At 39.3% G+C, this 21,520-nt stretch overlaps 2 protein-coding genes across 4 annotated transcripts in view; one reads left to right on the top strand and one right to left on the bottom strand.

The window, feature by feature from the left end:
• The window catches only part of DPP8 (dipeptidyl peptidase 8), a 69,622-nt gene extending 50,846 nt beyond the window's left edge, over positions 1-18,776 (bottom strand). For 2 of the 3 annotated variants that reach the window (XM_041743289.1, XM_041743291.1), the window contains exons 1-4: positions 16,748-16,885; positions 14,908-15,044; positions 12,061-12,330; positions 6,859-6,971 (exon numbers count right to left, since the gene is read on the bottom strand). In XM_041743289.1, the coding sequence (XP_041599223.1) occupies positions 6,859-6,971; positions 12,061-12,330; positions 14,908-14,944 (420 nt within the window). In that variant the 5' untranslated portion in view covers positions 14,945-15,044; positions 16,748-16,885. Of the gene's footprint in view, positions 1-6,858; positions 6,972-12,060; positions 12,331-14,907; positions 15,045-16,747; positions 16,886-17,209 lie in introns of those variants that run through there. The other variant, XM_041743290.1, reaches the window with a different exon arrangement.
• Positions 15,863-20,948, top strand: LOC121477246 (homeobox protein Hox-D9-like). The gene is made up of 4 exons (XM_041731423.1): positions 15,863-15,917; positions 16,678-17,030; positions 18,781-18,856; positions 19,898-20,948. Exons 1-4 carry the CDS (start codon positions 15,863-15,865, stop codon positions 19,927-19,929), a joined length of 516 nt encoding a protein of 171 aa, XP_041587357.1. The 3' UTR covers positions 19,930-20,948.
• Positions 20,949-21,520: the final 572 nt, after the last annotated feature.

Below are 21,520 nucleotides of genomic sequence, written 5' to 3'. Positions count from 1 at the left end.
TAGTAAACTACCTCTATCTAATGGTCGTTTAGATCCCGTAACAGCAGAACACATTCTTTCCAAGTGAACACAGAACATTTACCAAGATGGATCATATCCGAGCCATAAGACTCAAAAATTGGAAAATAATTAAGTCATACAAATTATGGTCTCTGAATTATCATGGAATTAGATTAGAAATCCAATCTCTGGAGAATACACAAATACCTGGAAACTAAATAGTACACGTCTAAATAACTCATGGGGTAAAGAGAAAATAGGAAGTATTTTCAACTAAATGAAAATGGAAACACAACATATTAAAAAGTATGGACTGCAGCTACTATAGTACCTAAAGGGAAATTTATAACACTAAATGCCTATTTAAGAAAGAAAGGTCTCAAACTAGTAACCTTAGCCACCAACTTACAAAACCAGAGAAAGAACAAATGAAATACAAAGCAAGACGAAAATAAACATCAGAGGATAAAATAAAATAGAAAATGACAGAAAAATCAATGAAACCAAATTGACAGACCCTAAGTCAGACACATTAGAAAAAAAGAGAGAAAAACACAAATTACATGAAGTATCAGAAGTGAGAGAGAAACATCACACAGATTCTTCAGACACTAAATAGATTAGGGGGGATCCCTGGGTGGCTCAGTGGTTTAGCTCCTGCCTTCAGCCTGGGGCATGATCCTGAAGACCTGGGATCGAATCCCACATCAGGCTCCCTTGCATGGAGCTTGCTTCTGCTTTTCTCTCTCTTTCTCTCTCTCTCTCATAAATAAATAAATAAAATCTTTTAAAAATAAATAGATAAGATAGACAAGACAGACAGACAGACAGATAGATAGATAGATAAGGGACTGTTATGAAACTTATGTCGACAGAATTCAATACTGTGGATGAAATAGAAACATTCCTTAAACGACACAAACAATAAGAGCTCACTCAGAAAGAAACAGATAACCTAAATAGCACTATATCTAATTTAAAAAAAATTAAATTTTCAGTTAAAAAAACTTTTCCACATGGGCAGCCTGGTTGGCTCAGAGGTTTAGCGCCGCCTTCAGACCAGGGCGTGATCCTGGGGACGCTGGATCGAGTCCCGTGTTGGGCCCCCTGCGTGGAGCCTGCTTCTCCCTCTGCCTGTGTCTCTGCCTCTCTCTATATATATATCTATCATGAATAAAAAAATAAATTAAAAAAAATAATCCTGGGGATCCCTGGGTGGCTCAGCGGTTTGGCGCCTGCCTTCGGCCCATGGCATGATCCTGGAGTCCTGGGATCGAGTCCCGCATCAGGCTTCCTGCATGGAGCCTGCTTCTCCCTCTGCCTATGTCTCTGTCTCTCTCTCTGTGTCTCTCATGAATAAAAAAAAAAAAAGCAAAAAACACTCAATAATCCAGTGATGCTTTGCTATATTAACAAATTAAAAAAGAAAACCTTATGATCTTTTCAAAAAACATAAATATTTAACAAAACTCAGTTATCTGCTCCTGATAAAAATTCTAAGCAAGCAAGAAATAGAAAAGTATCTCTCCAGCCTATCAAAGGGCATTTATGAAAAATCTATGACTAATAGACTTAACTAGTTAAGAACTGAATGACTCCTCCCCTAAGATCAAGAACATCTTTTTCACCATTTCTATTCAACTTTGTACTAGAGAAGTTAGCCAGCACAATAACCCAAGAAAAAGAAACAACCACACTGGAAAGGAAGAAGTAATAATACAGTGTTTGCTGACAATATGACTGTTTATATAGAAAAATCCAATGGAAGCTACAAAAATCTAATGGAACTAATGAAAGAGTTTAAGCGAGGTTGCAGGATAACGTCAATATACAAAATCAACTGTATTTCTATAATACTGGCAATGACCGACCAGATATTAAAATCAGAAAATACGTTTTACAGTAGAATAAAAAATCTGAAATACTTAGAAATAAAACTTGTGAAAGACTGTACCACAGTTGCCAGGGGATGGGTGGGAGAGGGAAGACTACAAAAGGGTACAAGGAAACTTATGGCGGTAATGACTGAGGTAACGGTTTCACAGGTGCATACATATGCCCAAATCTATCATATTGTATACTTTAATATTTGCAGTTTACTGTATGTCAGTTACACTTCAATAAAGCTTCAAAAAATGAAACCATGTAAGTACCAGATGAAAACATTAGTGAATTCTTTTATAAGTTGAGGGTAGAGAAAACTGTCCTAACTATGACAGAAGACAGAAATTCTAGGAGCAATAAAGTCCAGAACCAATACAAAAAAGACTGATATATTTGATGATATATAAATATTTTACATGGCCAGCACACACATGCATGTACACACACACACCCTAACCCACTATAGTGAGTAAAACTACAAATGACAACCTGGAAAAATATTTGCCAACCAAGTCACAGACAAAAGGTTAATATCCTCAGTATATAAAAGTTCCTAAGAATGAAGAAAAAGATCACCCCATATAGAAAAATGGGTTAGAAATACGAATAAACAAAATACAGAGAAAGAAATGCAGATAACAAACCATATAAAAAGACAATCAATTTTGCTATAACAGAAATGTAAATTAAACTATAATGGGATAACATTTCCATCTAACAAACTGTCAAAAATCCAAATGTTTTACAATATATTATGTTGGGGAATCTGTGGGAAAACAGGTATGCTTTATCTTGCTAGTGGGAATTCAAAATGGCACAGTTCCATGGAGGGAAGTTTGGTACTATCTGGCAAAATTACAAAAGCATGTATCTTTTTTTTTTTTTAAATGTATATATTTTTTAAATTTGTTTATGATAGTCACAGAGAGAGAGAGAGAGAGAGAGGCAGAGACACAGGCAGAGGGAGAAGCAGGCTCCATGCACCGGGAGCCTGACGTGGGATTCGATCCCGGGTCTCCAGGATCGCGCCCTGGGCCAAAGGCAAGCGTCAAACCGCTGCGCCACCCAGGGATCCCAGCATGTATCTTTTGATCCAGAGATTTCATTTCTGAAAAGGTAGAAAAAATGTATACTGTATGTTGCTATTTATCTAAGGGAGTATATGAACATCTATATACTCACATTATTTTTAAAAAGAAAGATAAGCTAGTTAAAAAAATGGCTATCTAGAAGAAGACGGAAGGTAATAGAATGGAAAAAACAGGGAGCTTCTCTGAATATACTTTGTTTTGTGGATTTGAATTTGGAATCCTGTAACTATTTTATAAAACAAAATTCAATTAAAAATAAAGGAATTCCAATACTTAAAAATGAAGCAAATGTACTTCACTATATAGGAACTGGTGGCATAATCACACAGAGAAGAACAATTCCAAGTTACTGTTAAAAGTAATCAGTGTTGATTTCTCTGTTATTTTGAAACTGTTGTGTGTGTGTGTTATGGGGTAAACAAAGGAATTATGTTGTTGCTTAAACTGGGATTTTGGGAATCAGCATAAGGAGATTCATATGCAAGATAAATGAGGTTAAAGAAAAATCCTGTACTATAAAATCTGAATTAGATGTATCAGTTGGAACTCAGTTTATCTGAATTAATTTGGATTCATATTGATACCTCCATTTCAAACACACACACACACATACAGAATGTGTATATTCCCTAGTGTGTTCAATTAAAAAAACCCAGAAATATTTACCAACCCAATAATAATGAACATCCCTAGCACCCAGATCATGGTCTCTTAATACCAATTTCCTCTAAAGGAACCAGAGCTCCATGGAGGAATGGCTGACTTCAAGCATGGGATAGGCAATGTTTAAGATGAATGTGGAATATCTTCATCATACTAGCAAGGATCTTGTCAAAAGGAAATGACATATCAAGTTGAAGGGCTGGCACCAGCCAAAAATAAGACAATTTGTACAATAAGAATAACTATCAATGGACCAAAAAACATCAAGTTTACTCTTTAAGTTTATAAAGATACCAAAACAAACAAACAAAAGAACAAAAAAACCCCAAACACTCGTCGAAAATACCCTAATTTATCACCTATGGAGGACTGCAGGAAACAAATTATTTGAAAAATGATAAAGGGAAAGAATCAAACTTTATCCTGTCTTTTCTTTTCTTTGAATATTTTATTCATGAGAGACACAGAGAGAGAGAGAAAAAGAGGCAGAGACACAGGCAGAGAGAGAAGCAGTCTCCATGCAGGGAGCCCGATGCAGGACTCGATCCAGGGACTCCAGATCAGGCCCTGAGCTGAAGGCAGCGTTAAACCACTTAGCCACCAGGGCTGCCCCTATCCTGTCTTTTCATTATGAATTAGACCTCGATAACTGAATAGTTGTTGAATAGTAATTTCTTTTTATAGAAGTATTTTGGGGGATCCCTGGGTGGCGCAGCGGTTTGGTGCCTGCCTTTGGCCCAGGGCGCGATCCTGGAGACCCCGGATCGAATCCCACATCAGGCTCTCGGTGCATGGAGCCTGCTTCCTCCTCCGCCTGTGTCTCTGCCTCTCTCTCTCTCTGTGTGACTATCATAAATAAATAAAAATTAAAAAAAAAAAAAAAAAAAAAAAGAGAAGTATTTTGGTTAATAAATGAAGAAGAAATGATAAAATAACACCGTTTTATAACTCCTAATTAATTAATGGATCTTGGCAATGATCAAAGGGTGCTATCATCACACGAGAAATAAGGTTCTATATGCCTCTTGATGGAAGCATACCTTATCTATGAAGTATTCTTCTAAACTGTGGTAAAATATAACGTAAAATTTACTATCTTAGCTGTTTTTAAGTGTACAGTTCAATAGTTTAAGTATACTCACATTGTTGTGTAACCCATCTCTGGAACTTTTTTATTTTGTAAAACTGAAATTCTATACCCGTTAAACAACATTTCCTCGTGTTCCCTTCCCCTGGCCCCTGGCAACCACCTTCTACTTTGTCTCTATGAATTAGACTACTTTAGGTACCTCATGTAAGTGGAATCATATAGTATTTGTCCTTTCGTGACTGGCTTATTTCACTTATCATAACATCTTCATGGTTCATCGACACTGTAGGGTATGTTAGAATTTCCTTCTTTTTTAAGGCTGAATAATACTCCATTGTATGGATATACCACAATTGTTTATCCATCCATCTGTCCATGGACACTTGGGTTGTTTCCACCTTTTGGCTATTGTGAATAATGCTGCTATGAACATGGGTATACAGATATCTGTTCGAGACTCTGCTTTCAAAAAAAAGCAAACCTGGGTCTGATCACGTTTCTAGATGTAACTATCTATTCATTTTTACCGAAAATACAGGGGACTGAAAAATACATCAAATAACACCATGGATAAACTATCAGCAAAAGCAGAGCTTGTTTCTTCAACAGATAAAGTGCAATGGGGAAAAGAAAGGATGGAAGGCAAACCAAAAAATTAAGAGACCTATTAATCAATTGTAACATATGAACATTATTTATTTGCACAAATCAAGTATAAAAAAAGAAACTATTTAAAACTCAGAGAAATGTGAACACTAGTTGAATATTTCATATGAAGATCAACTGTTTATGATAATAATACTGTGGTAATCTCTAAAAATAATTTGTACCCTTTATACATGCACTAATTTATTTAGGAATAAAACAACATATTTCACTCTGCTTCAAAATAATCCAAGAGATGGGGGTAGGGACTACATGGGGTACTGATACGCCTACAATGAAATCAAATGGCCAAGATTTGATAATTATTGATAATCACAAATAACTCTACTAGTTGGCATTTTCCATAATAAATGTTTAAAATAAAAAAGAACTTTGATTTATTAATTTGCAAACTGTTCCATGAGGAAAGTACCATTATTTTGGTTCTTAGAAAAAGGATTTTTTTTTTGTTTTAAAGAAAAGTCATAAGCCTATGTGGAAAATAACAGCCCTGACAGTTATAGTCAAAACCATTAGTTATCATGCAAATTATTTTTTTAATTCCTAAGAATATCATATTTTAGTTCATTTAACCCAAAATACTATTTAATAAGGAAGTATTCAATGTAAAATAATAAATGAGAACCAAAAGGGCAAAAGATCACACCCAAGTTATCATCTTGTTCTTGGGGTGTTTGAACTATTTGCTTTTTGTCTAAAGATAAGATATTGGTGAAAAAAACAACAACAACAAAAAACAAATACAAAAACAACCCTCAAGCTTTGATTCTACATAAACTGAATTCTACTACTCAGAAACAAAAACTGAAGTTTGTACTTTGATTTAACCCTCAAGTTAGGACTGTTACTAAGTATTAGGACTACAAATTCAACTTAAAGATTTAAATAAAAAGCTTTCTGGAAATATAATTACTTCTTTTATATGAACAATTCTTCCCCCAAAATGTGAGAACTATGTAACTAACAAGTTTTTTTGTTTTGTTTTTTTAAAGATTTTATTTATTCATCAGAGAAAGAGAGAGAGAGAGAGAGAAAGAGAAAGAGAAAGAAAGGCAGAAACACAGGCAGAGGGAGAAGCAGGGTCCATGCAGGGAGCCCGAAGCGGGACTCGATCCCGGGTCTCTAGATCACGCCCCAGGCCGAAGGTGGCGCTAAACTGCTGAGCCACCTAGGCTGCCCATCTGAGCCACCCGGGTTGCCCACTAACAAGTTTATAGAAGGGAAAAGTGGTTAAACAGGGAGAAGGTAGTTTTAAAAATCAGAATTGTAATATCCCTTAGTTTCAGATGTTGAGAATTAAATGGAATTTAACAGCCACACGTTCAAAAATAGAAAAATATTTTAATTCTATTTGATGAACATCTACTTTAAAAAAAAAAAACCCTCTTTGAATTTCTGCCTCTTAGTAAATGCAGTATCTGAAAATGTACACCAAATCACAGGAATAGTAATGTTTAATCCTACCTGAAAAAGATCCAAAAGAGGCTTCCAAGAGAGCATTAAGACTGCTGCTCTGTTGATGGTTTTGGGAATTTCAGAATAAAACAGTGTATTTTCTCTGTTCTCACCAGACATAGCTATAAGAGAAAACAATAATTTATATATAATTTTCAAAAATAGAAATCTACTGCAATCACAGTCTAAGTACACAATGCCTTCTTAAAAAAAAAGATTTACTTACCCATTTTACAGAGAGACAGAGAGCAAGCATCAGCAGGGGGAGGGGCAGAGGAAGAAAGAGAATCCTCGAGTGGACTCTGCACAGAGTGCAAAGAGCCCTATGTGGGGCTCAATCCCAGGACCCCAAAATCATGACCTGAGCTGAAATCAAGAGTTGGTTGCTTAACCAACTGAGCCACCCAGGTGCCCCATAATGCTTTCTATATACTGCAAAAATTCTGCCCTCTATAAGAAGGTTAATAAGTAGGAGGTGCACGTGCCATTTGCCATAGAAATTTTCTTCAATAAAACCCTGGTTTCACAGAAAAATGCTCAGGTTTCATTTCAGTATTTAGATCTTCGTCCCTCTCAAAACAAACATAAAAGTGTATAAGATGAAACAAGGACAAATGTCATTTTTAGGTTTTTGAAAATTGTTAAGTCTCTTACAAGTTGGCAATAGAGTCATGAAATTCCAAATGGGGATGCTTTATGAAATTACAGATCACTAAAATTCTTTTTCTTCCTAAATCATTTAAAATACTTATTAGTATACATAGGTCTAACTGAATTCTAGTTTTTTGTCACTATAAATGTCCTATAACAATAGTCAATAATAAATTTCAGATGAAAGTATACTCATTAAAACAATACAAAATCTGGTGTGTGATTTGTCCTTTATTGGGGAAGGGTGAAGTAAAGAGGTCTATCCTAAGTAGAAGTCAGGCCTATTCTGTGAAATCATGTAGTAACTGAATGTGAATATTACAGCAGTGTAGAATGAACTATATGCAAAAGAGAACAGAAACACACTATGATTATGAAGATGTGAACCTAAGAACACTCAAAGTAAACAAAGTCCTTCTACCATAAAAGGCACTAGGATGGTATCATTTCCATGAAAGCTATGGGAAGGTGAAGGAAGGAGAATAATAATAAAAATAATAATAATAATAATAATAAAAAAAAGGAAGGAGAATAATAAATCACACAGGATGAACAAGGTACTCTCTCTTGGATAGAAATGATCTTCAGCCTAGTGTTTCTGATAATGCCAGAGAAGGTAGTCTGTGGAAGGGCATGGTAACTTCCATGCTAACCCTTGCAAAGGCTGGGGATAAGCCCCCAAATATTCACATCTTCCTTTATGTGATTTTCCTAAATTGTTCTTAAACTTAGTTTGTATTGCCTTTTGGAGAAAAAGTTAGATATGAGCTAACATTTACTCTAGCATCTGACTTTGTCTTAAATCTATTCTGTATATTCCAGAGTTACTTTGTCATAGAATTGTTAGGATTGCAGTCACCTATCTATACCATTCATAATTTCACAAAATGTGAGGGGGGCCTGTGTGGCTCAGTCATTTAAGCATCTGCCTTCAGCTCAGGTCATGATCCCAGGGTCCTGGGATAAAGCCTTGGATCTGGCTCTCTGCTCATCAGGGAACCTGCTTCTCCCTCTGCCTCTGCCTGTTGCTTCCTCTGTTTGTGCTCTCTCTCTCTCTCTCCCTGTCAAATAAATAAAATCTATTTATTATTAAATAGATAAAACTTAGTAAATAAAATACAATTTATTTATTTTTACAAAATGTGATCATATCCTCCTTAAGCCTTCTTAAGAGTCTTTAGCCTTCAAACACGAAAAAAACTGGCTCTCATCTAGTTTCAAATTAGAGCCATTCCCCACAATCATGTCAGTTGCCCATCACACCAGTTCTGTATAAGCCACAAGACAAGCTTTTCCCAATGGTTCTCTCTTGATGACACAACAGAACACACTTATTGGTGTTCACATTAAAAATTTTAAAACAAACAGGGCACCTGTGTGGCTTAGTCAATGAAGCCTCCAACTCTTGATTTCAGCTCAGATCATGATCTCAGGGTGATAAGATAGAGACCCGAGTTGGGATCCACCCTCAGTGGGGAGTCTGCTTCTCCCCTTTTCCCTCTCCCTTTGTCCCTTTTCCTGCCCATGCTCTTTTGTGTGTGTGCTCTCTCTCAAATAAATAAATAAATCTTTTTTTAAAAAAAACTTTTTTTTAACACGCTCAACTGCTGAGCCACCCAGGTGTCCCTAAAACAATGGATTTATACAGAAAAAACTTTCAGATGAATATAATAGACTTGAACACTAAGGCATTAGGATTCAGAAAAAAAGAATTGAAAAAATGAAAAGTCATACAACTTTCTTGAAAAGCTCAAAATTTTTTTTTTTTTTTAATATTTTATTTATTTATTCATGAGAGACACAGGGAAAGAGAGAGGCAAAGACACAGGCAGAGAGAGAAGCAGGCTCCATGCAGGGAGCCCAATGTGGGACTCGATCCCGGGTCTCCAGGATCAGGTCTGGGGCTGAAGGCGGTGCTAAACCACTGAGCCACCCAGGCTGCCCGAAAAGCTCAAAATTTTAAAGATTGTTAATTTTCCCCAACTTCACCCATAAGTATAATGTAATCCCAAAACAGCATATAGAAAGAAGCTATAGAAGCTAATTTTAAGTTCTCACAGGAAAATAAGCAAACTGGGACACCTGGGTGGCTCAATGGTTGAATGTCTGTCTGCCTTTGGCTCATGTCATGATCCCAGGATCCTGGGATTGAGTCCCACATCGGGCTCCCTACAGGGAGCTTGCTTCTCCCTCTGTCTATGTCTCTGCCTCTCTCTCTCTCTCTTGTGTTTCTCATAAATAAATAAAAACTTTAAAAAAAGAAAAACAAGCAAACAAAAATAGTCAAGTATGAAAAAGTGATGAAAGGTGACTAGTGCTATCCAACAGTTAAAACATAAAAAGTGATGATAATAACAGTAGCAGCAACATAGTATTGGAACTCCATCTAACAGAGCAATGGAACCAACAGAAAGTTAAAACAAAGATTTTAAAAGACATAATCCTGGAGTTGTGACAGCCTTTCTAGTTAGGATGCCAAAACCTACATAGAAGTACAAATTTAACTATCAAAAAACTATCAAAAAAATTTATTTTATTATTTTTTTTTACTATCAAAAAAATTTAACTAAAAACTATTTTAACTATTTAGTTAAAAAATTTAACTATCAAAACTATCAAAAAAAATCACAAATTTCTACATGGCAAAAGGCACTAAAAGCAAAAGACAAATTAAGCCTCAAGGGAAAATACTACAGTGGGTTAATTCCCTCATTATACAAAATTTTTTAAAAATGCTTAATAAGAAAAACACCCACAATCCAATAAAAAATAGACAATGGTTATAAATAGAGAAAAGGAAATACATATGTCTCTTAAATATGTGAAAAGATGCTCAACCTCACTTATAATTGGAATTAGAATTACAATGATATAGGAATGTAATGTACAGAGTGGTGATTATGTAAGACTATATTACATATTTGAAAACTGTTAAGAGCAATCTTTAAAGTTCTCATCATAAGAAAAAAATTTTTTTGTTAACTATGTAAAATAAAAGATATCTAGATAAAAGATATCTAAATATCTAGATCACTTGCTTTGGTGATCCTTTAATAGTGTATACAAATATCAAATCTTTATATTGTACACCTGAAACTAATATAATGTCAATTATACCTCAATTAAAAAAAGTAATTTAAAAAACCAACTACGGGCAGCCCCGATGGTGCAGCGGTTTAGCGCCGCCTGCACCCGGGGTGTGATTCTGGAGACCCAGGATCGAGTCCCGCATCGGGCTCCCTGCATGGTGCCTGCTTCTCTCTCTGCCTCTGTCTCTGCCTCTCTCTCTCTAGCTGTGTCTCTATGAATAAATAAATAAAATCTTTAAAAAAAAAAAAAAAAACAACTATGATGAGATTGCTGTTCACTAGTCAGACCAGAAAAGATAAAAAAACAAAACAGGGATCCCTGGGTGGCGCAGCGGTTTGGCGCCTGCCTTTGGCCCAGGGCGCGATCCTGGAGACCCGGGATCGAGTCCCACATCGGGCTCCCGGTGCATGGAGCCTGCTTCTCCCTCTGCCTGTGTCTCTGCCTCTCTCTCTCTCTCTCTGTGACTATCATAAATAAATTAAAAAAAAAAAAAATTAAAAAAACAAACAAACAAACAAAAAAACCCCTCTGATTACTCACTACTGGTAGAGGTGTGGAGTAACAGATATTCTGAGACAATGCTGATAGGAATATAAACCCTATAACCTTGGAAGGATAAGTTGGCAATTATTAACCAGAATTTAGAATACACATATTTTCTGTCCCAGCAATTCCACTCTTTGGAATTAGTCCTATTCATAAATTCACAAATGTACAAGATGATCTAATAAAGTGATATTCGTTGCCTCATTTTTGTAACAGTATAATAGAAAAACCTGTATTTCCCTTATTAGAGGCATGGTTAGGTAAATATGGCACCATTATACAATAAAATAGTATTAAGTTGTTAAAAAAAAAAAGAATGCATCTATAATTATTGAAGTGGACTAATGCAGAGTATCTCTAAAAAAATATATATGTATATGAATGAAATAACTTGGGAGAAAGGAGTAAACCTATTTTTAAAAATTTAATAAACAAAAGGCACTTGGGGTGGCTTAGTCGGTTAAGGGACCAACTCTTGATCTAGGTTCAGGTCATGATCTCAGGGTTGTGAGACTGAGACAGTGAGGGGCTCAACCTGGAGTCTGCTGGTCCCTCTCTCTGCCCCTCCCCTACTCATGCTCTCTCACATGCTCTCTCTAAAATAAATAAAATTTTTTAAAAAATTTAATAGACAAAGAAGTCAGTGGCATAATACATTTAATTCAGATCTTAAATCTGGAGTGAATAGGTTTAGGAAAAAGACATCAAAACCAGGCTTGGTTTAAAAAAATGAAAGCAGCAGGTGTTGAAGAGTGGTTTTATGGTTTGTGTTCCTAATCTGACCATTCCTAAAGAAAGCCTTTTTATTCCTTTAAATGGAACATTACTTATCCATCATTTACTCAACAAAATTTGAGTGTCAATTGTATCTGGATTTTGAATGAAGACAACATTTCCTCTCAGAAACTATGACTTCATACTCACCAAGGTAATAGATCCTGTCTGAATGAGGCCCATCTGGATCATTCCTCTTCACAAACATAAAATCATGTGGGGCCTTAGCCATCATGTAGCCATGATATTTTCTGGTATCAGCAAGGAGCTTTTTAAGCTGACTCCAGGAATATCGCTCAACATAAAATGGCTCCAGTTTAGGCCGATCCTGTGATTCAATATTCTCCTCACACTCTGCAGTTTCAAATATCTCAACACCCAGCTGTTCTGTTTCCATTGCTGCTGCCATGTTGCATTTTCCTGGAAAAATAAGGCACATGAAGTTGTTCACAGGCCTGCCTTCTTCTTTATATTAACGGGAATGACAGTCTGATAGTGTTCCCCCCACCCTGCCAAAAAAGGCAAGAAAAAATGCTCTTCAGCACAGTTGCAATGAAACCTAGTAAGAAAAGTAATAGCTCCATCTTCTCTGTGTTCAGTTTAAAAATGAGATTTAAAAAAAAATGAGGTCATGTCTGTTTCACTGTGACTATAAATCCCTTTAGGAACTTTTATAAAAGGCTGTCCTTACGTATCTCTTGCCAAAATTCCTTTTTTTCTTTCCCACACTGGAAGGAAACAGGCCATATGCCAGTTGGCTGCAATGCTCCATCCAAGAGTATGTCAATAGTGAATCTAAATGTGCTAAGGGAGTTAAGTGTTTTTGCACTTAAAAAAGTAACACAGTTGATAAACGTGAACTTCAGTTAACAGAAATAATCACGACCAATTAGAACAGTATTAAACTTGCAGCAAACAATGTACTTGTAATACACTTCCTAGGGCACTCATTAAGATAATATAAATACTGTTTCCGTTTCAGTGGAACTCCAAATAACAAGACTTAAATGGCTGGTAAGTTTTTCTTTGTCTTCTGCTCTTGCCTAGATATCACTATCTCACGATCACTTTAGGCGACTATACGGAATTTATGTAACTATTATTACAGATTATGTAACTTTAACTCTCATAATTAAATGAGAGAAAAAAGATACTATCTTCAAGCGGCTTTAATTAGTTGAAGTAGTTTGTGCAAAAAAAAAAGCATTTAATGTATTATTGATATTCTGATTAAGTTTGAACCCAATTTTCCAGTTCAACCCCAAAATAATGTTAATATTTCATCTACTAATGATGTTTCTTCTCATTTTACAAATTCAGAAGAGGATGTATTTTTCTTTATTTCAATATTCAAACAATACTTGAATATTTAAAGCAGTAACGTATTAGAAAAAAAAAACAAGAACTGTCATCATAAGCCATTGTGTGATATTCCGACATGCACTATTCATGAAATTATCAAAAAGAAGCAACATATTCTGAAGCAACCTGTGGATAGGGGAAACAGATTACATTTATGTAACTACCTCTAGAACAAGAATCAATGCATGGTTGTATATTTAACATGATGTCTTTTCTTAAAGTTCAATTTCTCAAGTTAACAAGAGTCCAGGCTAACTACCAACCACAGAGTAAAAAGTAATTAGCAGGTATGGGTCGTGAATTAGTTCACCAGGGGAGCATCATGGCATGCAAAATGAATTGAATTGTGTGGCCAGGATAGTGTGTCTTTTTTCAAGCTACAGTGAACTGTATTGCAAAAGTGACAGAAAATTAATCCAGGGGGATCCCAGGGTGGCTCAGCGGTTTAGCATCTGCCTTTGGCCCAGGGTGTGATCCTGGACCCTGAGACCGAGTCCCACATCGGCTTCCTAGCATGGAGCCTGCTTCTCCCTCTGCCTGTGTCTCTGCCTGGCCCTCCCTCCCTCTCTCCCTCTCTCCCTCTCTCTGTCTTTCATGAATGAATAAAAAAAAAAAAAAGAAAATTCATTCAAGAATTATATCAAGTATCCAACCTGTAACATTTACCTCCAGGGATCAAAATCCTAACAGCTCAGCAGAGAAAAAGTCATTTAGTTCAACTGCTATTTAGCATACTGATAGTAAGCGGCAGTATATGACAGTAAGATTGTCCATCTAAAAGCTAGAGGGAGGGGGATCCCTGGGTGGCTCAGCGGTTTGGTGCCTGCCTTTGGCCCAGGGCGCGATCCTGGAGTCCTGGGATCGAGTCCCGTGTCGGGCTCCCCACATGGAGCCTGCTTCTCCCTCCTCCTGTGTCTCTGCCTCTCTCTCTCTCTCTCTCTATCATAAATAAATAAATAAATCTTAAATAAAATAAAGTAAAATAAAAGCTAGAGGGAGGCCTAATTTCTATCAAATGTCAGTGGATCTAGTTTGATTTCTAACAGAGTGAGGGACAAATGAGAGAAAAAGCCACACAAACTGTGCTCATTTTTCTCAACTCCCCATCTGTTAAATCTGGAACTTCATGTCCAAACCACTGTTCACCAAGAATAAGGCTAGGGAATAGAACTGGGAAGCTCAGCAGGCCAACTTCCCAAGGCTTACTGCCAGCTTCTTGAGTCACCATTAACTTGACATCTCTCCTATGTCAAAGTTGCATTAGCTCACACTCATTAACAGCAAATTACCTGCTATTGCTGAATTGTACTAGGTCTCTGGACTAGTTCTGTCTCTCTCTGTACACACACACACACACACACACAGATTTTTACTGTTCAAATGACATTCTAGTACTCTGTTTATAGTAAATGAATACCCCACATTTTCTAGGATATACTATATAATGTTAGCAATTTATACCAATGTGTAACAAAATTATTTAAGTTGCAGATTTCTTTAACACCTTATATTGAAATATTCTCAAAATTCTAATTTCAAAAATTAGAAGAGAGAATCAGCATACATTGTCAACACTGCATATATACTTTACTCCCCCACCTACCTCTTCACTTAAGGCCCTTCCTTCGTGCCTACCTGATTGTATTTTCATCTGCTCAGACCTCTTCCACATTCAAAGAGATCTTTTTCAAGTGACTCAACTTCAAGCATAGATCCCTCTGCTCATCTTGCTCTCTTCTCACAGGAGTCTTTCCTTTTCTCACCATCCAACCCTGCTCACCGGGATAATGAAATAAGTTATAAGGCTGTTGATCATTATTGAAATGGATCATATGTGGCCAAAAAGATTAACTCTAAAATCTCAAATAGTATTTAACGCTGATATAGAAATATTTTTCTTGGTGTACTGTAATGCCTGAATTACTTAATATCTGCATTTTAGATTAAAATTATAACGTTTAAAAAATTTCAGGAACATATAGCCTAATTTACTCAAAAGGATATCCTAATAAGGTAAACCCTGACATCTACATATACATTAAAATGAAAATTATGGAAGAACTTTAAAAAGCATAAAAGCCACACAAACGTGAGGTTGCTCAGTGGCTATTGCAAATCCTCAAAAATGACAGATGATTAGTAACACTTATTCCATGAGCCTGCTTTTACATTAATACACTTGTACTAATTTCAATAATATATACTGAACTGGTTGAAGACCATACACTCGGTAGAACAACCAGTAAGAATTATAAAACAGGCCATTTTTGTGGAAAGGGAACTAAGTTGCATTTAGCAGTTTTTTTTCATAGACCAAGAATGTGCTATCCATTTTAAGTGCATTCCACTTTTGCGCCTTTCCAGCTAGATTCTGAAAATAATTAGGTAACTTTTCCATAAAAATGAAGCATTAAGTTGGCTGAAATTCTGGCTTAGTAAAAGAGAAAAGGGGATCTGTGATTACACTTGTGACTTTGTTATCAGCTTTAATTCTGGGCTCTCATCGCCCAGGTAGATGATGGAGAGAGATGTGGTGGCCAAATGGAGGGAAAACAGTGAAGTTATGTTAGCATAAGAGCAATGGACTACGATGTCAGGACACCTTCCCATGCACCAAGCTCCTCACTCAGAGAAGAGCATCTTGGGTTAGAGAATAGCATCAGGACTCCTGAATTTGGACCTACTCAAATGTCATTCCTATTTTTAATCCAGGAGTCAAACAGTCGCCCAGTTGAGCACCCCCATGCCTCACTGATGCCTGGCTGTTGCACTCCTCCGGGTCCACAGCCCGCTGGGAGATTCATTAGAACAGACTGGGCAAAGAACTCGAAAGCTATGAAGGGGGGAAGAAGAGGAGGAGGACAAGTGCAGCAGAGAATGCTGAGGATAGATAATGGGGGGGAGGTGCGATGCCAAGTCTTAGAAAGTGTGTGGAGGGAGAGGTGGGGGCAGGGGAATGTAGCTATCCTGCCCCTCGGGGTGGAGGGTGAAACAGGATGAGAAGGGGACATCGAGCAAGGAGGGAATCGATCTAGAGTGGGGCAGGAGGAAGGACAAAAAACACCGGCTGGGAAGCCAGGAAAATCTCAGTCCGGTTCCGATCCGCCACAGTCCAACTTTAGGCGGATCCTTTCGCCTCCGTGCGGGCTTCCGCTTCCTCCTCCGTAAGCCCGGGCAATACCTGGCTCCCCACCCCAGCGAGGCTCAATTAAGATAACGGACGTGGAAGCCCAGGGGCCAGCACCCGGCGCTGGCGGGGCGCCCGGTGGACGTTGGTGGACTCGGAATCCCAGAGCCTCGGCTTCCTCTTCCGGCACGCCGGGCCCCGCCACCAGCTGTGACCCGCGCCGGGCGGCGCGCAGAGCCGGCTACCCCGGAGAGCGCGCCGGGCAGTTGCCCCGTAAGGCGGAGCGGGCCCGCCGGGCCGGGGCCCAGGCCTCGCGGCGAAGGGGAGGAGAGGGAGCGGATACTGCACCTTCCCCCCCGGCCCCGCCCGGAGCGTCCCGACGCGTGCTACGGAGCGGGCCTGCGCCGCTTCATGCCGCGCCGCCTCCACTCCCGGCCCGGCTGCGGCGGCTTCCTCGGCGACGGAGCCGGCGGTAACCCAGGCGGCGAACACTGCACTTAAAGGCGGCGGCGGCGGCGGCGGTAACGGCGGCGGCGGCGGCGGCTGCGCCTCGGCACTTCCGGTTCCTCGGGACCCGCCCTCCGACCAACGAAGGCCCGGCGAGGCCAAGAAGGGCGCCGCTCCCTGCTGGGTGGGGTGCTTCGCCACAGTGCCACCTGGTGGCGGGAGGAACGAAGTGGGCTCGGGAATCGGACGGCTGCCGGAGGGGGGGCGGAGGGGGGCGGGGGAACGGGGACAGAGATGAACCCCAGAAACAGTCATCGACTTGCTTGAAGTCGCAGGGACGCACTGTGGCGCGTCTCTACTTACCCTTTTATTTTTCCCATTCAACAAATCTATATTGAGTGCCTGCTACGTGCCAAGCTGCGTTGTAGACGCTGAGATCAGAGCAGGGGACAAGCCCACCCTTCATGGAAGTGACAGAGGGGAGGGACCGAGGCCATGGGGGGTCTTCTCAGCGGCTCACTGTCGTGGTGAAAAGAAATCTGAACTAAGAGTCAGAAAGCGTGGCTCTCCTACTCATTAGGGATCTTTAGCGGGTCACTCAATCTCTTTGAGCCTTTCTTTCTTTCTTTCTTTCTTTCTTTCTTTCTTTCTTTCTTTCTTTCTTTCTTTCTTTCTTTCTTTCTTTCTTTCTTTCTTTCTTTCTTTCTTTCTTTCTTTCTTTCATTTATTTTTTTTTTCTTGAGCCATGCTTTCTTTACCTGTAGAAGAGATATAACACATCAGTGATAATTGAGGAAAACCGTATGTGTCACAACACATAAAAATGAGGAGAGTGGGGGCTAGGGCACAGAACTGAGTGACTTGCTATACGTGCAACCAAAAGCAGGTCCCTTGACCCGCAGTTTTTGTCCTATTTTACACCATGCATTGGCTGGAAAAAAAAAAAGAGGAAAAAGGGAGCCTGGGGATGATTGGGAAAGTGGCAGGTGTAGATCAAAACAGTGGGAAAACTGGGCCTCTCGTGTCTTTCCTATTATTACAAGGAACAATGTGTCAGAGGTGTGTGTCATTAGGATTTATTATAATAGCACTAATAAAAGGCCCATTTGGGTGCCATGTTCCATACCTCATTATGTAGTTACTCACTTTGAAGCCCTTTTCCACCCCATTGATCTCCCTTAAAAGAAAGGTGCAGTCATTTCCACTGGGACTTCTCTGTGAATTTTCTGCAAATGACCTTAAAGTGGGTTTTAAGGTTTTGAATGCATATGCGCATACTAACAAAATATGATGTACTATCTTGCAGTTCATTTCATTCAACCAGGTGTTTGTTAAATCGCTGCCATGTGCCCATCACTATTCTAAGCACTGAGGCTACAATACTGAATAAAGTAGATAATGTCCCTTTGAGCAGTTTACACCCTAATAAGAGGGAAAAGACCTCCCAAAAAGCAAGCAAACAAAAAAATATATAATTTTATGGATTAAAAAAAAAAACTCTGGAGAGGTTAAGTCATTTGGCTAATTATGGATTGATTTAGATCAGATTTCTTGGTTTTCAATCATATTTTCTCTAGGTGGGCTTAAAAAGCCTCAAACCAGAGAAAGCTGTAGGGTAGTATCTCTCATGTACTCTGGCAATCTCACATGTCAACCTCATGGGCCTTGAACCAAAGGTTATCTGAATCTTAGCAGAATGCTTTGTGATCCTTCCAGAAGGGCAGAGGATGGGAAGCTTATGAGGATCTTAAGGCAATCTCTCCTGACAGTTTCTCATCTCCCGGGTTCTGTTGAGGTGTGGGTTTTCTGCCCTACTCTGTTGGAATAGAGCTGCAAAATAATATAAGCACCACTTAGCTACAGTCTAGAATTGGCTCTTCGGTGGCTGTGTATCCCACAACTCACATTGCAGTCATCTGCCCTTTCTGTTTCAGTATTCTCTGTTTCTATCTGTGGGACAAGGACTACTGGCAGCTGGCACCCTAATGCATTCTTCCTTTTGTTGTATAGGTAAGTAATAAACTGTCCAAATCTAAAGTGGCTTGTTGTATCTTTACTGGCTGACTCAGTCAGGCCTGGGTCTTGCCAAGCCTGTGTGTGTGCTTGACAAAGCCTAGTCAGCTTTTTGGGGCCTTGCACTAGGAACTCATCAGTAAAAGGCAACTTGTCTAGCACATAAGGCTAAATAAATAGCAGGCAATGTTGACACAGATCTGTACCTTTATAACAAAATAGTCATGTTCTGGCATAATAGATGGCAGGCAGTAAGTGTGAGTAAAAGCTAAGGCAGCAAGGCCAAGTGAGAACCATTCTTAGGGAAATCTGGGCTGCATCCTGAAGCTGTGCCTGTTTGAAGCAATCAGGTTCTTGTCTAGATCTGGGCTTACGTTTAAGAGACCCTGACAGTTTTCTACACTGGCCTCATCAGAGACCAACCTTGACAGCCCTTCTGTGTCTAATATTCCATGATCTTTAAGCAATGGTACTTCCCCTCTGGTACTCATGGGTAAGAGCATGCACTCTGGAATCATCCAGATACGGGTTCGCATCCTGGCTCACATCCTCTCCTTACTAACAATGATATTGGGCTTTCCTAAGCTGGGTTTCTCTCATCTGTAAAATGAGTTCAGTAACATCACTGAAATGAATGAATGAAATATATAATGTGTTTAAAGTGCTTAGCAATGCCTGGCGCACGTTAAGCATTCCATTTATTAATTCTATTTATGAATGATGGTGATGATGAAGATAACAGAAACCTTTCCTCTGAGGAGGAAGGAAAGGAAATAAGAGGCAGCAAAGGTAAACATGAGCCCTGGATGTGTCCCAGGGATCTGCTATTGAGGCTGGGGCCATATCCCCAGGAAAGACCATCCTGGCTCTGTCCCTCATGTCCCTCAACTATCTGATTTTTGTTTACATACATACACACACACACACACACACACACACACACTACATGTATACCTACACCTAACATCAAAGAATCACGTAATCAACACATTGAGAGTGATTTTAGAGATGATTAAGCCTGATTCTTTTATTTCACAGAAAGAACAACAGAAGCCAAAGAAGGAGTGTGACTTGCCCAAAGTCACACAGCTGCTTATTGGCAACTCTCACATGGAACTCCCACAATCAGTCAACCACATGTACTAATCTAGAAAGTAGGTTTAGAGCAAGACCCAAATCACAGGAAGAGAAAAATCTGGGAACTCTGGCTTCCGAGGGGCATGCTCAAAGTCCTGCTGGATAGCACTACCTGTATCACCTCCAAACAACAACAAGCATCATTCTTCCAATTTGAACACAACATTCTGAAATCATTATAGAAAGATCCACTCATCATTCCACTACCCTACCATAATTTTTTTGTTTTGCATACATATTTTGCATATGTAGAAGAAGCAATATTTTCAAGCCACATACAGATTTGTACTACATTTAATTTCCTAAGTTTTTCCATAATTCAACCCAACCTGTATTTACATGGCCCATTTCACTTAACAGTAGAAAGTGTAATCTTGATTAATTCCAGGCAAAGTCAATCATTCAATCCCATATCCGTCCTGGTGAAGGAGATGATGGCCAGTCCCTGTTCTATACCAGGATCTCTTAAAAACGTCCTTCATCCCAGCTGTACTGGTTTGAATAGTGTCCTTCCCAGATCCATGTCCATCCAGAACCTCATAATGTGACCTTATTTGGAAATTGGGTCTTTTTTTGTTTGTTTGTTTTTTGAAATTGGGTCTTTGAAGATGTTATTACTAAAGGTAAGATCATGTTAGAGTAGAGTGGGTCTCCAATACATTGACTGGTGTCCTTATAAGAAGGCCATATGAGGAAATAAGAACAGAGAATATGCACAGAGAAGAGCATGTGACAACAGAGGTGAAGACTGGCATGATCTTGCATAAGCAAAAGAGCATCAAGGATTGCAAGAACCACCAGAAGAGATTCTTATCTAGAAACTTCAGGGGAGGGATCCCTGGGTGGCGCAGCGGTTTGGTGCCTTCCTTTGGCCCAGGGCGCGATCCTGGAGACCCGGAATCAAATCCCACGTCGGGCTCCCGGTGCATGGAGACTGCTTCTTCTCCCTCTGCCTGTGTCTCTGCCTCTCTCTCTCTCTCTCTGTGACTATCATAAATAAAATAAAATAAAATTCTTTAAAAAAAAAAAAAAAGAAACTTCAGGGGAGCATGGTCCTGTCAGCATCTTGATTTTTGACTTCTAGCCTTCAGAACTGTAAGAAAATAGATTTCTGTTGTTTTAAGCCTCCCCACCCCCAATTTGTGCTATTTCCTTTGGCTGCAGTAGGGGACAAACATAGCCCCTAATCCTCGGGTATGACCTTCTCCCCATTCATGAGGTACTAACAGATCATGAGATCTGTTGTCTCTTAGTCTCTAGTTGGCAGTTCACACTGTTCTGTTCCTCTCCGCCCAGTTATTGGCCCTTCTCACAAATTCTCCCTCAGCTTTACCCACATTGAGAAAGCCTTGGGGATCCCTGGGTGGCGCAGCGGTTTGGCGCCTGCCTTTGGCCCAGGGCGCGATCCTGGAGACCCGGGATCGAATCCCACATCAGGCTCCCGGTGCATGGAGCCTGCTTCTCCCTCCGCCTGTGTCTCTGCCTCTCTCTCTCTCTCTCTGTGACTATCATAAATAAATAAAA

Source organism: Vulpes lagopus, chromosome 2 (assembly GCF_018345385.1).
Source record: "Vulpes lagopus strain Blue_001 chromosome 2, ASM1834538v1, whole genome shotgun sequence".
Classification (NCBI taxonomy): domain Eukaryota; kingdom Metazoa; phylum Chordata; class Mammalia; order Carnivora; family Canidae; genus Vulpes; species Vulpes lagopus.
The sequence above is the reverse complement of the archived record's forward strand: the minus strand, read 5'-3'. Positions and strand labels throughout refer to the sequence as shown.

What these genes read in the sequence shown, in the direction of transcription:
- LOC121477246 (XM_041731423.1), top strand. Translation starts at nt 15,863, where the DNA reads ATGTCAGGACACCTTCCCATGCACCAAGCTCCTCACTCAGAGAAGAGC. An exon ending in CTCAGAGAAGAGCATCTTGG is followed by an intron (nt 15,918 to 16,677) that starts GTTAGAGAATAG and finishes TTGCCCCGTAAG; the next exon opens with GCGGAGCGGGCCCGCCGGGC. An exon ending in AGGGCGCCGCTCCCTGCTGG is followed by an intron (nt 17,031 to 18,780) that starts GTGGGGTGCTTC and finishes TTTCTGTTTCAG; the next exon opens with TATTCTCTGTTTCTATCTGT.